This window comes from Barbatula barbatula (assembly GCF_947034865.1).
Source record: "Barbatula barbatula genome assembly, chromosome: 10".
Taxonomy (NCBI): Eukaryota; Metazoa; Chordata; class Actinopteri; order Cypriniformes; family Nemacheilidae; genus Barbatula; species Barbatula barbatula.
Window position 1 is genome coordinate 23,488,709 of NC_136773.1, and position 14,835 is coordinate 23,503,543.

Here is a 14,835-nt window from a genome sequence, read left to right on the forward strand (position 1 = left end):
CAACGTTTAAACTTTATTTTTAAAACTTTATTTTCCAATACGTTTTAAGTTATCAGTTAAAATATTTAAAGACAAGATTGAGAAAGATATAAAACTGTTTACTTCTTTTATTGTTATATACTCATATTAAATATTGACGAATAATGTTTTTTTATTATATTTTTGCTGTTGTTGTTTTATATCTGGGTAGTTGGATTTTAAAACATATTTTAATGTTATGATTAATATGAATTTGTGGGAAATACATGCGATGCGCCTGCAACCATATACGTCCATTGTGTTTCAGTGTCTCTTTAGTAGATGTTTATGTTTCGTCTTTCTAATGTGAGACAATGTTGTGATAAATAAATGTTTATGTTCACATCAGGCAGAGGCTTAAAACTATTTCTAAGTGTGTTGTAAAGCACGATTGTGCTGCAGCAATGATGTCCTCTAGTGGTCAAATAAAATTGCGCTCGCTATCACACCAGTGACCAGTGATTCTCTCAACCCAGTAGCTCTTATAGATATTCTTGGTATTACAAGTCGTGCATATTTTGCCTTTGCAAAAAGTCCAAGTTGAAATTGTGGGACTCCTGCAAGGTTATTTTAATCTTGAGACATAACCGCAGGCCAGCAGGATCAACACAAGATACAGTGTGGGTAAAGTTGCTTCACTACTAAATATATTCAGGTTAAAATAGCAAAAGCACATTTTCATTTACATTTTTATGCCTTTTAGTCATATAAAAACACATAGTTTTGCAAAAAGGATGAGGAACAAAAACGAAAGGAATGCTTTCGTATTTCAATAAAGACACCTGAATGAGAAAGTACATTTTATTTTATCTTTCATGTCTACGCACTAAACTAAACATGTGTACCTTCATTTTGTAAACATACAGTTAAAGAACACACAAATTCAGCTCAAATGGTAGAAGGAAATCCAATAAAGGTGCAAAATACAAAATAACATTAACAATTATACTGAACTGGTCCGAAATCTATAACAAATGATAACAATGGTGCATTTCTATTAAACAAACAGAAAAATTCATAAGTCAACTGTATTCTGAGTTTATTGCCTTGGTCATTAATTCAGCAGCGATATTGCTTACAAGTCCCATGTTGGAAAGTTTCAGAAGATAATGTTCCTCCAGTTTTGGAGTAAGGCACAGGAGAGTAGTGAAAGACCTTGAGAAACATGACGATTAAATAAGTAAATGGGAATGATGATCTTTAGCCAGGAGAGAATAACAGCACAAAGTAACGTCGATGACCCTTCACATGCCCATCCTGATGCTCTGAATGATCTGGAATATTGCTGTGAAAACAGATGAAGACATTAGAACATTCGTGTAATATTCTCAAATCGGGGAACAACTGCAATGGTACAAAGAAAACTGTTGCCATGTACAAACGAACCGGATGTTCACCTGAAACATGGTTTTATGCACTTCCATAAGTTGGATTTTACGAGTTGAAAATAAAATGAAGACTTTTAGAGCATATGTAAAACCTCAACAATACAGTGCACCATTGCAACGGAACATAAACACTGAGCTTCTCATGCAAATGAAAATAATTCAAGTTGAATGTCTTCAAGTAAATGTGTCCAGAACAGATTTCACCTTTTTTTCTCCTAACCTGTTAAAAACATTAAACTTCAAAATAGTATTTGAAGAAATTAACTTAATTTACTAAATTAAAATATCAAAGCCTGTGCTTCAGGTCTGATATTTGACCATAGCATACATGCACTTTGTTTCTTTAAACACTCTGGGTTATGAAATAATGTTTCACAACTCATGTTTGACAACTCATCTCACTGCTTCCAGTGTGTGTTTGATCAAAAAGCCCTACTAAATATTATAATCTACAATACACATTACTAGTTAACATCAGTTGTTTTAAAAGAAAGCAGATTTATTTCATTGTAAACTCACCTGATCCACATACTACAAAGACGAACAAAGCAAGAAGCCATGGTCCAACCACTGCCTTCTCCTCCGGAGCAAATCTCTGTTAATACATATTGACAAACATATAAAAACTATTTATAAACTTTCAATAAAACTCAATTCAAAACACTTTTGGAGACACGATCTATTTTGTCAATAAACGGCTGTCCACAAGACATAACTTTATAAGTAAATGCAACATCTCCACTTTTACATGACACGTCTAACAAAATCTTCACTTTAATAGATATAAAAGTTTATATTTACCGTCGATTTGGCCACATTGCCCCGCTGTGTGATGTTTTTGCTGTGTTTCTCATTCGCCATTCGAATCCTCTGTTTGGCCACCATCTCTTCCTCTTGTGGTAAATGTTAATTATAAAAGAAAAAGCGGTGTATAATGTTAGAAGTCCAAGAAGTCAGTGTGATCGGTTGACGTGTGCTAAGCACTGATGTCCCAGTTTAAGTCTACGTGTGCATACGAGAGAACTCACTCCACCCACGATACGTGGACAACTCGGAAGAATGGAAAGACGTCACGCATAAAAATCCGGAAAAAGTTTCCCGGAAGTTGACGCTACCCAGTCATGAAGAGTTTATTTATTTACTTTTTTATAAACCGCATATTTCGATCTATTCACTTTTTTATGTTGTCGATTATTATTCAATAGTTTTTTATTAAAAAAATGCCGCTAGTGTAAGAAGCCGATATGGCGTTACCGGGTGATACATGTTACTTATCTCAACGCTGGTCATTGTGGCCCAATCACAATTGCTACAGTGTTTTCCGGTTACTTTATTGTTTGCGTTTATTAAATGTAATTTGCGGCATTGTATTTAAAAAAATGGTGAATTGATCAAACTCATATTTTTAAGACTGTATGTTTAAAACGGTCTATATGTTCAAAGCGCCCTCTAGAGGATATTTTAATGATGTCAAATGGTTGTCTTTTTCAAACTGCTTATTCAGAAAAAACGCATTGTTTTACTCATCAGTCAATCATATAAACTCAAACCGATGGAAAAAAAAGAACTTACAGTTGTAATCATAATAAAGACTTTTAACGTATATGACGTATAGTTAAGATATTTTTATATCATTTAAATCAACGATCCATATCACAGTTATTTACCAAACCTAGTTAATTAATATGTGAAATGATTTGCTGATGAGTCAAATGTTAAAATATATATTTCTTAAAAACAGAGTACTAAACTATACGAATTTTATTTTGACATTTAACACGTCGAGACTCGGCCGGAAAACGTGGTCGTAGGCGTGGTGTTCTGTGACGTCACGCGCTGTCGTGGTTTTCAAAATGGCACCCCCTATTCCTCATTTGGCAGGTGAGTTCTGCTCTTAAAAAGTGTTTTTATGTTCAGTTCCAGAAGCATAAAAACATATCGTTTGTATATGATACCGGCGTGCTGCGAAATAACAAACCTGTGAATTGTCGAACTGTGAATTTCCAGCGTTAAACGTTACGCGCGAGGCTGCCATTCATAAGTTTGCGCCACATGATCCCAGTTCAGATAATTGAGAAAATGCAACGTCTAGAAACGCGCACATGTACGCAAATATAAAATTAAAAGTCGCGATAAAAGTTGGTTGATGTTATGCTTGTTAGTTATAAGTGGTCAACTTATTTTTTCCTGTGCAAATTACGTTAATTTTTAGGGTCATCTATTTTCAATTGTTCTTTTAAGCTCTCTCTCTCTTTATGACAACAACCCACCCATCAACAATTTTAGAGCGCTGTGTACCCCTCATAAAGCAATGCCCAAGCATTAGTCGGACTACACATTTCTCTTCAAACCTATCTCACATTAACACATTTAACTTGAACCTCATGGCATTTTTTTACTTTCGAGCAAGGTTGTTCTTTCTGTTCTTGTTTTAACCCTCTATTTCATTGAAAACAGTCAGAGGATCAGATGGCACTTCGCTGTTGTGTGGACCTCCAAGTTGTCAGGAAAGCTCTGAATTTAAGAGGCGAGTTATGGGTATTATTGCATAGAAAAATACTTTAATTTTAAACTTCGTTGTCTATTAAAACTGACTGTTTCATTTATCACAGAGATGAGCTCCAAGGGAAACACATGGTGTTCAGCAGCGACGGCTCTCTGTTTGGGTGGTGCAATGGCAAACAGTACGTATGATGCGTGCGTTGTGAACTTACCTGTGTTCAGAATTGACCTTGGAGTAAATACATGATCGCTGTGTTTATTTGACAGGGTCAGTGTGGTCAAAGTTCCGTCTGGTGAATTGGTGAAATCTTTCGATCTACCCAAAACAACTGCGCTGCAATTCTCACCCCTGAATAACATTTTGGCCACCTGGCAGCAATATACCAGTAAGAATCTCTATCATTTTCAGACCCGATATATTTTAATCATTGCATTGAGTTTCACATGGTTAAGCAAGTCAAGAGATTTGTTGTAACCTCCTGCATCATGATTCTTAACGGATTTACATTTATCGATTACTTTCCAGACTGCGGTCACTATTCTGTTCTTTTGTTTATCAGAAACGCAGGATAATCCTCAGGAAGATGCAAACCTGCAGCTCTGGAACCTGCAGACAGGATCTCTTGTCAAAGCATTCTATCAGAAGAAGATTACGGGATGGTGAGAGAAGGTCTTTGCACAAACAGTACGAAATGTTCGTATGCGTTTTTCGTATTTGGAGCTCGATTGTACGGTGTCTCTGAATTGTCAAAAGACCTCTCAAAATGCTTGCTACGGATGCAGAAAATTGAACCCAATTCGAATCTTTTCACGACGGACGAAAGTATCGGAGGCAGTGTGTAAATGTGATTGACAACGTGAGGCCGTATATATTTTTTAATTTGCATGCATTTCGGATGCAAATATAAGGCTCAATTTGCAATGGCCTTAACTCTGAATTGTATTACTGTTATATTGACTTTCTTATATCATACTCCCTGTCAAACATTTTTTGTTTGTTTGTATTCTATTTTTCAAAGGTGTCCAAGCTGGGCAGAGGATGAAAGCATTGCTGTTAGAAATGTCAATAATGAACTTCACTTCTTTGAGAACAACAAATTTGGTAAAACCCTTTACACATTTTCTGTGTAGCTGTACATGTTTGTTCAAGATGTTGATCAGAATGTCTGTTATTTTTGTTTTGTTGTGTAGAAACGATTGCTAACAAACTTCACCTTCAAAAAGTGTCCGAGTTTGTTTTGTCCTCTGGGCCACAGCCAAACAAGGTATCTGAATTTCTGCAGAGTGTGATGATAATATTATTATTGTCAACAACAATTTAGTATCTATAATATTATGAGTATAATAATAATTAATAATAATTTTTGCTGCAGGTTGCTGCCTATGTTCCTGGAAACAAAGGTTGTCCCTCTTTTGTGCGACTCTATCAGTATCCCAATTTCGGTGGTCCGAATTCTGCTCTGGCCAACAAAAGCTTTTTCAAAGCTGATAAAGTGATCATGCTGTGGAACACAAAAGGTACATTATCACCGTCCTTACAAACATTATTTCACTTGTTGGGTTCATAAACTTCATATGTGCACTTTTTCTTCCTCTCGTAAAGCCACTGCGGTTCTGGTTACCGCCAGCACAGAAGTCGATAAAACAGGAGCGTCTTATTATGGACAACAGACGTTACATTATGTTGCTACCAACGGAGAAAGTGCGATAGTACAACTGCGTGAGTACCGACAGTTCATCTATAATTCGTAATTATAGATTTCTGTCTTTAAAAGAAAATTCACTGAAATCATTTGATTTAATTTGAATTAATTGTAAATAATTATATAAAGTATAAATTAAAGTATAGCATTTGTATACAGTACAAATCAAGCATTTTGTACAGTTGGAAATATTATGACTTTTAACAAAATAGTTTTCGTGACCCAAAAGATGACTTAGTTTTTTTGTCTTGCACAGCAAAAAACGGACCAATATACGATGTGTGCTGGAGCCCCAACTCTACAGAGTTTTGTGTTGTTTATGGTTTTATGCCTGCCAAGGCCACAATCTTTAACCACAAATGTGAGTCTGTGTTTGACTTCGGCACGGGTCCCCGTAACGCAGCATTCTACAGCCCTCAGGGACACATCCTGGTTCTCGCAGGCTTTGGAACCTTAAGGGGCCAGATGGAAGTTTGGGACATGAAGAAATACAAGCAGGTGTCTAAACCCCAGACTGAAGATACTACACATTTCTCTTGGTGCCCCGACGGTGAGCATGTAATGACGGCAACCTGCTCTCCCAGACTCAGGGTCAGCAACGGTTACAAGATCTGGCACTACACTGGCACTGTGTTGTACAAGCACGAGACACCGGCCAATAAAGAGCTTTGGGAAGTGTTATGGCAACCCTTTCCTACCGGAACATTCCCAGAGATGCCAGTGAAATATCAAGCGTTGCCGAGTGAGCTGGGCAGTACTGAATCCAAACCCGCCCAGGCGTATCGGCCACCTGCTCTCCGTAACAAACCCCCGACTGCCAGCTCCAAACTGGTGAGCTTGTGTTGTGTTGATTTCTGTGATTATGATTATGAACGTTCCGCGGGCAGAGATCATGACAATCTTTTGTCTTTTTAAGCATGAAGAGGAGCCAGCACAGAACATGAAGCCTAGTGCTGCCGGAGAGAAGCAAGTGTCTAAAGCTGCTTTGAAAAAACAGAAAAGACGTGAAGCAAAGAAAGCAGCCAAACAGGCACGTGATTGCTTTGAGTTTCCACGTTGAACTCTTTTTCATTCAGAACCCCTTCTGTTTTTTTATTTTTAACTTACAAAGTTCTTTTAATATTAGAATGACTGAATGACTTTAACAACATTTGGAGGGTCTCTGAAGTCTGCATTGTGAGAACTGTTCCTTAAGGAATAACAAAAATATCTAGTTCTACAGAGGTTGTCAATCGACGCCACGGTCGCTCACATTGCTTTTGTGAAGAGACTTAAAGTGGTAAAAAAATATGAATAAATGAAGTCAAACGGAACAACATTGAACTTAGCTCACTAGCAGGATGCAACACGGCGTGGCATCGATTGACAAGCTCTATAAAGCTGCGGGAGTAAGTTTTTATTGAGAATTGTATTAAATGGTTCTTCAATAGAACTAAATTAAAGATTCAAACGTTATAAATGAATTGATCTGGTTTGTCTCCTACAAATACCACTTTCAACATAATTGTATTCCTTTATTACAGGATGGCAAGTCTGATGAAGCTCCGCCTCCAGTAATAGACCCCGCCCCTACTGTTACTGCTACTGTGACAACTGGAGACCCTGAACTTGACAAAAAGATCAGAAACTTGAAAAAGGTGCAATTTCAAATAATATGCTGTATTTTATATAGAATATACAGCCACACGTGACTGTGTATTGACATTGTTTCCTCTTGTTCCAGAAACTCAAAGCCATCGATGAACTGAAGGAACAGCAAGCGGCCGGAAAAATGATGCAGAACAATCAGGTATTGTAGTAGAGCTTTAATTCATCGACATCTCAATTTTTTAAATGATGATTTCAATTCATTTTTTATGCTTTTAAATGTATCATACACACGTTATTATCATCATTCATGCATGTTGTTTGGGGTGGATCTTAATTTAATGCTTCTAATTGTATTTTTACAGCTTGAAAAGATTCAAAAGGAGGCCCAGCTGCTGAAAGAGCTAGAAGACCTTGAATAGTGTAAACACACCTTACCAGCTTTACTGATCTGTCATTTTCAAGTCATATTAGATGTGAGAGACAATATGAGATGTTTTTGATAAACCGCTCATGACCACCAAATAAGAGTCTGCCCTGCGTTTGTTTATATGCCTGAAGAAGTGATGACATTCTTAAAAGCAATATTGCTATGCAATGTAATGTACAGCACGAGAGAACACCGATGACACAAGAATAAAGATGTTGAAAATCAACCCGCGTGACTTTTATTTTGTCGGCCGGTGACCCGGAAGCTCTTATTCATTCCCCAGTGAAAGTGAAGCGGTCGCTTATTTCAAGCACAAACGCCGCTGTTTTTCAGCTAAAATTATTAACTCGTAAACTGGCCAAGACGGGTTTCACCCAGCAGATATATCAGGTTTGATAAAGACACGTTTTATTACATTGAATCTTTAATCTGTTAAGGGTTTTTAATGATTGTTTACATGTAATATTTAGATGAGCCGGTCTGTGTTCTCACAACACATACATACGTGTGTGTGTGTGCGTGTGTGTTTTATATTTAGTTCGGATGATCGAGTTAAACTGAAGGTTTTGTTTTTGTTATGTTTGTGTATTTTACGCTTTAAATGAGTTTCAGTCTTTGGTGATTCAGCCATTTTAGCACGCACAAAGACGATGCAGTTGTCTCCCTGTTGTTTCTTTATTTCGCTCTTTTGTGCATGTGGGAATTAACATGTTAAGTTAAATGACCTACGATTCGTTTAACTGTCGGACTCTAATTGCAGTGTTTAATAAGCAACTGTCAATTTTTGTTTGTTTGTTTTTTGTGTGCTTTTTTCTAATGATGTCTTAGCTCTTCCTCTGTCTAAAGCTTAGTCATTTATAGCATAGATCATCAGCTCTTACACACAGGACAGTGACGCACCATCCAAAATATGAAGCTTTCATCTTCATTCATCTTCAATTTTGACATTTATTTGTCAAGTAAATCATATCAGAATCAAGCTTTTGAAACTGAGGCACAGGTCTCAAGCAAAACGTCTAAAAACCTTTGACAGATTGAAACCTACAACCTGTCAATAACCAATAACACCGGCTGAATTTCTATTGTTCCACATATGCCATGTTTTTAAAGGTTTGCGACTATTATTATGGGCTTTCATCTTGTTTCATCTTTGTTTTTCATTTTAAGTTCTGGACAACTGAGAACAAGGAAGTTTGAGACCAACCTTTGACTTGTAAGTAGATGACAGGTTCGAGGCTGATTCTCAGCATGCAAAAATCACAGTTACAGGCTTCTTGTATAGTTTTTTGAAATGTAATGTTTGTTTCCATTTACAGTGTCAGATAAACTTTAATGGACACATTTTCCAAAGGTACACAGGTATAGCTTGTTTCTGCTCTTTTGTGGCCTTTTCATTTCGACTTTGGATGGTAAGGAACGCAGCTTTTTGCTTCGGTTCATTTTGGGTGTGTTTGATTTGTTCAGGAAGACCGAATCAACCCGGCCGAGGTTCCATCATGCCTGTAAAAAAGAAAAGAAAGTCATCTGGTTCTGAAGATCCTAATATCAGAAAGTGTAAAATAACTAGGTAAGACTTTTTACTTTGATTGTTTTTACTTTTAAATGCTGCTTAAAAAGTTGCTGTGTGTTTTTTCAAATCTGTGTTTGAGTGAAAATGAAAATATCGTATACAGAGAAATGTCAAAGTAATATTTACGTGCAGTTATGTTTCAAGACAATTTAGATGTACAAGAAATTTGTCATAATCCAGAGGGAGCAAGTGAATACCAGGAAATGTAATGAAAGTAGAAGTAGATTTTGAGAATGATGTCATGGCGTCGAATGTGCTAGTAAAAGAATGTCTTTAAAGGAGAACATACCTTTATCTCTTTAATGTTCAGTTACTGCAGGACACAAACTCCAGGACGACTGTTGAACCCAGAGGATCAGTTCTCTAGCAAAAAATGTCTTGCTTGGTTTTATGAATATGCAGGTATGTGAATATCAATCCTCTCTTGTCGTGTATAAATCTCATTCTAAATAGAAGTGCAAAAACGTCTTACCAATACGTGGTTTTAAATGTGTCCAGGGTCAGATGATATTGTTGGTCCAGAAAGCATGGAGAAGTTTTGTGAGGACATCGGTGTAGAGCCAGAAAATGTTAGCATGATTACTTGTTTGTATTTTTCATATCGAGAATAATTATTTGTATTAATCACTGAAATAACTCCGTGTCTGTTACCCTTCAGATTGTAATGTTAGTTTTAGCCTGGAAGCTTGAAGCGACTAATATGGGTTTTTTCACGAAAGAAGAATGGATGAAAGGAATGACATCACTACAGTAAGAATTCCCTTCTCACGCGTCCTCCACATCACGACACATGTGTGGATTGCACATGTGATTATTTCTTTGTGTTTGTTTACAGATGTGACTGTACAGAGAGATTACAAGGGAAACTGGACTACATGCGTTCTCTACTGAACGACCCAGTTATATTTAAAAACATTTACAGATATGCGTTTGACTTTGCCAGGGTAAGAGATATCATGTCTGGAGTCTTATGTGAAGAATACAATAAGTTATAGTGGCATTTTTCATGATTCCTAAAAAATATTTGAGAGAAATTAAGTTTGATCTTTTTCAATTTTTTTTCAACGTCATAATTTCAGGATGTTATTTTCAACCGCTGTTTTAACATCTTATTTTGTAGGATAAAGATCAACGTAGTCTTGATATGGACACAGCAAAATCCATGTTGGCGCTGTTGCTCGGGAGGACGTGGCCCTTGTTCCCTGTGTTCCATCAGTTTCTGGAGGTTTGTCTTTTTCTTAATCATAATCACAGAGATAACTTGGCCTTTTACTAACCCTCAGTATCGTTTCAGATGTAGTGAAGTTGTATTTGTAATAAGGTGCTGTGACTTACAGAAGCATATTTTCTCTTTTTTTTATTCTAGCAATCAAAGTATAAAGTCATGAACAAGGACCAGTGGTACAATGTCTTAGAGTTTAGCCGTACGGTTAATGCAGACCTCAGCAACTACGACGAAGACGGGGCTTGTAAGTTTTAAGGTCTCTTGTCATGTGTCCATCTCGTGTTTAATTGTGTCTCACTCCATTAAATGACTGTGCCGTCTCTACTTCCTGCAGGGCCTGTGATGCTGGATGAATTTGTGGAATGGCATAAAGCCAGAATTGCATTATAGCAAGAACTGTAGATCACGGATGAGTTTGAAGCACATCAGAGTTTTTGTTTTTCCTGTGTGCCGCAGAAGGCAACCCTCTCAAGGACTGGTGACCTCAACATGTCCAACGCTGAAAACACAGACACAGAGACTTTTACAGTGTTAAAATGGGAAAAGGCATAGAGAAGTCACAAAGCAAATAAAAGGGGAAATATTTTTCATATTCTTGCAACTGTTATATTGCCAGTGTCGTTTTCTTCCTCAGAAGAGATGGTCTGTTTGATTTGTTTTGTTTTTGTTTATAGTGTTTTGAAAAGAAAATAAATAAAGCAGTTGTATGTAATTGAATTGTTTATGTCTTAGCGTGTCGCACTGCTGAGAGAAGGCTGTAGGAATAAAAATAAAATTTTTCAACATATTCTCAATTTGAATGTACATTATAGTAATGTCATTTTAAGACAATTATATTCCCAATATATGCTTAAAAAAATGTCCACAGATAAAATAAGGCCCATTGCTGGTAACTATACTACAGTGTGTCCAAACATTAAATGTTTACAAGATGTTTTTTAAATAACGCAGGATTTGATCATTTGTAAAACTTTTTTAGGTTGCTGACTGGCTGTCTGTGGATTCTTTGACTGGCTTGAAGTCCACAGATTCTGCCTGTTTCATAATGGCATTGAGTCGAGTCAGTGACTTTGTTCTCAGTCGTGATCTGACCTCATCTTCACCCTCAACCCCAGAGTCTTTGATGTGACCATATCGATTCCCTTCCTCGTCGTAGTTGTACACTTTGATGACACGAGTCTTTTTCTGTGGATGTGGACTCGCTACTGTTTCGAATTCTTGGTTATGTTCTTCACGGCTCTGAGGTTGGTTTGATTCGTCATTCCTGTCATTTGCAGTTTCATGTGCTGCGGCATCTACGTCACCATCTCTCTCGCTGTCCTGAATCGAATCTTCCATCGCTCGGCTTCCCACTATATCGACAGTGTCTTCTCCAGAGTCCTGGTTTATATAAAAGTGCGCTCTTTCAAAGGGAGCGGGTTGTGTGTTATTTGTGGTGGACTCTGGCTCATTATTATGGTGTTGGTCTTTCTTACGAGGCATGCGGGCCATTGTCATTTGTAAGCACTTTATCACATAAGATCGAGTGAAGGCACCCAGTGTGAAGGCCACAAAAAAGGTCACGATAACCGATGATGTCACAGCAGCTACAAATTGGCTGTCGGACACAGTGTCGTCATAAAGACTAGTCTTCCAGCGCCGTTCCTTCGTGTTAGGATTTAAAACATTAACTCTGTACGGCCAGATTGTTCTGCCAGTTTCATCCTGACGGACACACAAATAGAGACCATCGTGGCTGGCGGTGACCTTTGAAATCCTCAAACTGCTGTTGCATGTTTCCACAGGATCTTTGCTGTGAAGGCTGCAGCCTTCGAACAATCCGAAAGGCGTCTGCCACCTGCGCACCGTCTCTGCAATATCAACCACATTTTATAAACATACACATTATTGTCCAGTTAAAGGGACAGTTCACCCAAAAATTATGCATCATTTGTGACCATGGATCACAAAACCAGTCTTAAGTAGCGTGGGAACAATTTGGATAAAAGCCAAGACGACATTGTATAGGTCAAAATTTTACATTTTTCTTTTATGCCTAAAATCCGATATGAAGTAAAGATCATGTTCCATGAAGATATTATGTAAATTTCCTACCCTAAATGTTTGTGAGTGGACGGCCTGCTACAGTGCCTCCGATTAACAACTTCAAAGGTGATTTTCTCAATATTTTGTTGTTTTCGAACTCTCAGATTACAGATTTTAAACAGTTGTATCTCTGTCACATCCTAACAACCCATACATCCTTAGAAAGCTTTATTATTCAGCTTTCAGATTATGTAAAAAATCAAAAAATTGATCCCTAAGACTGGTTTTGTTGTCCAGGATCTCATTTATTCACCATCATCTCATTCCAAACCTGTGTGATTTTCTTCTTCAGAACACAAAAGATATTTTGAAGAACGTTGGTAACCAAACAACACTGGCCTGCATTGACTTCCATTGTAGCATTTTGTTAGTGGTGCAAAAATCGGATCCCAGGGAACACAAATATAAGAAATAAAACGTAGAGGCCTGAAGGTAAAATAAATGTTTGGAATGACATGAGGTTGAGAATGATCAAATCATTTTAATTGTATATTATGGTTGAGCTATTACTCTAAATAGGTTTACATGCTTCTCAGCTATTAAATATTCCCGCACATAACATTGTGAATGAAAGTGTTTCAATATAGTTCAAAACAATAATAATGTATTTTATCTGCAGCTTACCTTCATTTCCATCATCTGTACATTGTAGCTCCAGAGTTTGTCCTGGATGACTGTTCACTGATGTGATAGTTTTGACGTGTGAAGGGTTTGTTTTACCTGCGTTCACCTCAGTATGACTGTGTGCTGCTGTGTCAGATATGACATACACAGAGTTCCAGAGGAGAATCACTCTCAAAAAAGACTCCATAATATCTTAACTAAAATGATGAAATGTTTGTTAATTCTTATTAAATATTTCTTGACTATTTATTTAAAGTGACCTCAAAACATATTAGGAAACTGAAGCTGCGTTTAAAAATCCAAATTGTGAAAATTGGCATAGACCTGCATTTCATAGCAAAACATCAAAACAAGTTTATTCTTTAACCAAACTTTTCTAAGAACTAACTTGTATTACTTTATCCAACTGGTCAAATCCAAAAGGTCATTTGCTTTCATTAGTTTGAAAACCTTTTGGGGTTACTGTGTCACTAACACTAAAGCGTTTTTCTTTTACTAGATAATTGTATCTTTCTTTTACATACATTTTAAACATATTTACTAATATCCCACATTAAGAACACTTCAATAAGTCACATCAACATATTTTTACATCAGCCTTATTCTCATTAAAATAAGTTAAGAAATCTCAGCTTGTTTGTAAAGTACACAGCAATTTATCTCAAGACAAGAGTTAAAATATTAAGTTGGATGATTTGTAAGCCAGTTTGATTGTACTTAACAATTTGAAGCAGCAAAATACTCACAAAATAAGTCTTGAAGTTTGTTCCGTCGTATCTAAAACAGGAGTAAAGTACAACCCTCACATGACAGCTCTTAAATTTCATCCTGTTCTGCATGTTTAAAGATTAACGTTTTTCTCATCCATACACAGGATGACATGTGACTGTCGGTTTCTCTGGCATATAAAGTTAAATCTTGTTTGAGTTGCATTGCCATTGCACCACATTTATGCAGATCATTACATGTTCATGCAGATTTTCATTAAAAAAAGATTCTGTTTTCAATTTAATGCAATAATTCAAAAGCAGCATTGATATCAATGTGTGTTTCCTAATTTACGCTTATTTAATATGTGCAGTTTATTTATTATTTGTATATAATTATTATTTGAAACGTTTATTAGTAAATACATACGGGGAAGTTGACCCGCCAGCGAGAATAATAAATCTTCAGATCAACAAAATGAATCGCAGATAAACCGAAATATCAGCCCACATTGCAATCGTAGTATTTGTCTCATGGGAGAAATGTCAACGCTTAAAAGTATAGTGAATAAAATATATTAGAAACAATCTATATTTAACGATGGTGCTTAGATATTAGCTTTTCAGACAAATGGTGAGAAAAATAATAGGTTACATAAAAAAATTTATATGATGTAAAAATGACAGTAATACAAATATTGCCTACTTAAAGGGATAGTTCACACTAAAGTACATTACATTTAAATTTAGTCATTTAGCACACGCTTTTCTCCAAAGCGACTTACAAAGAGTTCAGGGAGCAATAAGCGTTATATCATACAAAGACCAATAGGTGCTAATACAAATGACTAGTTTCAACAGAAGCCAGACCACTACCTGTTGAGAGAAAGAGAGAAGGTTAGTGTATTTTTCTTTTCATTTGTCTGTCAAGTATTCACAGAAGAGTTGTGTTTCAAGTCGTTTTCGAAAGTAAAAATTCTGTCACCATTTACTAAC

The 14,835-nt window shown here is 36.6% G+C and overlaps 4 protein-coding genes across 8 annotated transcripts; 2 read left to right on the top strand and 2 right to left on the bottom strand.

Annotated features, from left to right (window-relative positions):
- Positions 1-805: 805 nt before the first annotated feature.
- serp1 (stress-associated endoplasmic reticulum protein 1) lies at positions 806-3,466 on the bottom strand. Its single transcript, XM_079465407.1, has 3 exons — positions 2,208-3,466; positions 1,926-2,001; positions 806-1,303 (listed from the first exon to the last, which is right to left on the bottom strand). The coding sequence occupies exons 1-3, from the start codon at positions 2,289-2,291 to the stop codon at positions 1,263-1,265; spliced, it is 201 nt and encodes a 66-aa protein (XP_079321533.1). The 5' UTR covers positions 2,292-3,466; the 3' UTR covers positions 806-1,262.
- Positions 3,208-7,853, top strand: eif2a (eukaryotic translation initiation factor 2A). 3 transcript variants are annotated; one of them, XM_079465405.1, is made up of 14 exons: positions 3,208-3,287; positions 3,864-3,933; positions 4,019-4,090; positions 4,176-4,294; positions 4,469-4,568; positions 4,928-5,010; positions 5,100-5,173; positions 5,282-5,426; positions 5,512-5,628; positions 5,868-6,442; positions 6,528-6,641; positions 7,135-7,248; positions 7,335-7,400; positions 7,564-7,853. In XM_079465405.1, the coding sequence occupies exons 1-14, from the start codon at positions 3,260-3,262 to the stop codon at positions 7,618-7,620; spliced, it is 1,734 nt and encodes a 577-aa protein (XP_079321531.1). In that variant the 5' UTR covers positions 3,208-3,259; the 3' UTR covers positions 7,621-7,853. The 3 variants fall into 3 exon arrangements, with proteins under 3 accessions (XP_079321531.1, XP_079321532.1, XP_079321530.1); XM_079465406.1 differs by having other exon boundaries at positions 4,469-4,602; positions 7,564-7,846; XM_079465404.1 differs by having other exon boundaries at positions 3,286-3,510; positions 7,564-7,846.
- A 41-nt stretch (positions 7,854-7,894) lies between these two features.
- On the top strand, positions 7,895-11,135 carry dcun1d5 (DCN1, defective in cullin neddylation 1, domain containing 5). Of its 3 annotated transcripts, none has more exons than XM_079465409.1 (11): positions 7,895-8,018; positions 8,796-8,841; positions 8,945-8,979; positions 9,093-9,195; positions 9,509-9,600; positions 9,697-9,767; positions 9,857-9,948; positions 10,034-10,142; positions 10,319-10,423; positions 10,565-10,667; positions 10,758-11,135. In XM_079465409.1, exons 3-11 carry the CDS (start codon positions 8,961-8,963, stop codon positions 10,811-10,813), a joined length of 750 nt encoding a protein of 249 aa, XP_079321535.1. In that variant the 5' UTR covers positions 7,895-8,018; positions 8,796-8,841; positions 8,945-8,960; the 3' UTR covers positions 10,814-11,135. The 3 variants fall into 3 exon arrangements, with proteins under 3 accessions (XP_079321535.1, XP_079321537.1, XP_079321536.1); XM_079465411.1 differs by having other exon boundaries at positions 7,899-8,018; positions 8,945-8,987; XM_079465410.1 differs by lacking the exon at positions 7,895-8,018 and adding an exon at positions 8,055-8,191.
- Positions 10,561-13,962, bottom strand: LOC306899268 (uncharacterized protein). Its single transcript, XM_079465408.1, has 3 exons — positions 13,879-13,962; positions 13,133-13,329; positions 10,561-12,273 (listed from the first exon to the last, which is right to left on the bottom strand). Exons 2-3 carry the CDS (start codon positions 13,317-13,319, stop codon positions 11,399-11,401), a joined length of 1,062 nt encoding a protein of 353 aa, XP_079321534.1. The 5' UTR covers positions 13,320-13,329; positions 13,879-13,962; the 3' UTR covers positions 10,561-11,398.
- Positions 13,963-14,835: the final 873 nt, after the last annotated feature.

Coding starts and splice junctions, on each gene's coding strand:
- LOC306899268 (XM_079465408.1), bottom strand. CDS start 13,319: ATGGAGTCTTTTTTGAGAGTGATTCTCCTCTGGAACTCTGTGTATGTC. Junction 12,274..13,132: donor TACAGATGATGGAAATGAAG/GTAAGCTGCAGA, acceptor TTGATATTGCAG/AGACGGTGCGCAGGTGGCAG.
- eif2a (XM_079465404.1), top strand. CDS start 3,459: ATGATCCCAGTTCAGATAATTGAGAAAATGCAACGTCTAGAAACGCGC. Junction 3,511..3,863: donor ACGTCTAGAAACGCGCACAT/GTACGCAAATAT, acceptor CATTGAAAACAG/TCAGAGGATCAGATGGCACT. Junction 5,629..5,867: donor AAGTGCGATAGTACAACTGC/GTGAGTACCGAC, acceptor TGTCTTGCACAG/CAAAAAACGGACCAATATAC.
- serp1 (XM_079465407.1), bottom strand. CDS start 2,291: ATGGTGGCCAAACAGAGGATTCGAATGGCGAATGAGAAACACAGCAAA. Junction 2,002..2,207: donor GCAATGTGGCCAAATCGACG/GTAAATATAAAC, acceptor ATGTATTAACAG/AGATTTGCTCCGGAGGAGAA. Junction 1,304..1,925: donor CTTTGTAGTATGTGGATCAG/GTGAGTTTACAA, acceptor CTGTTTTCACAG/CAATATTCCAGATCATTCAG.
- dcun1d5 (XM_079465409.1), top strand. Junction 9,949..10,033: donor AAAGGAATGACATCACTACA/GTAAGAATTCCC, acceptor GTTTGTTTACAG/ATGTGACTGTACAGAGAGAT. Junction 10,424..10,564: donor TGTTCCATCAGTTTCTGGAG/GTTTGTCTTTTT, acceptor TTTTTATTCTAG/CAATCAAAGTATAAAGTCAT.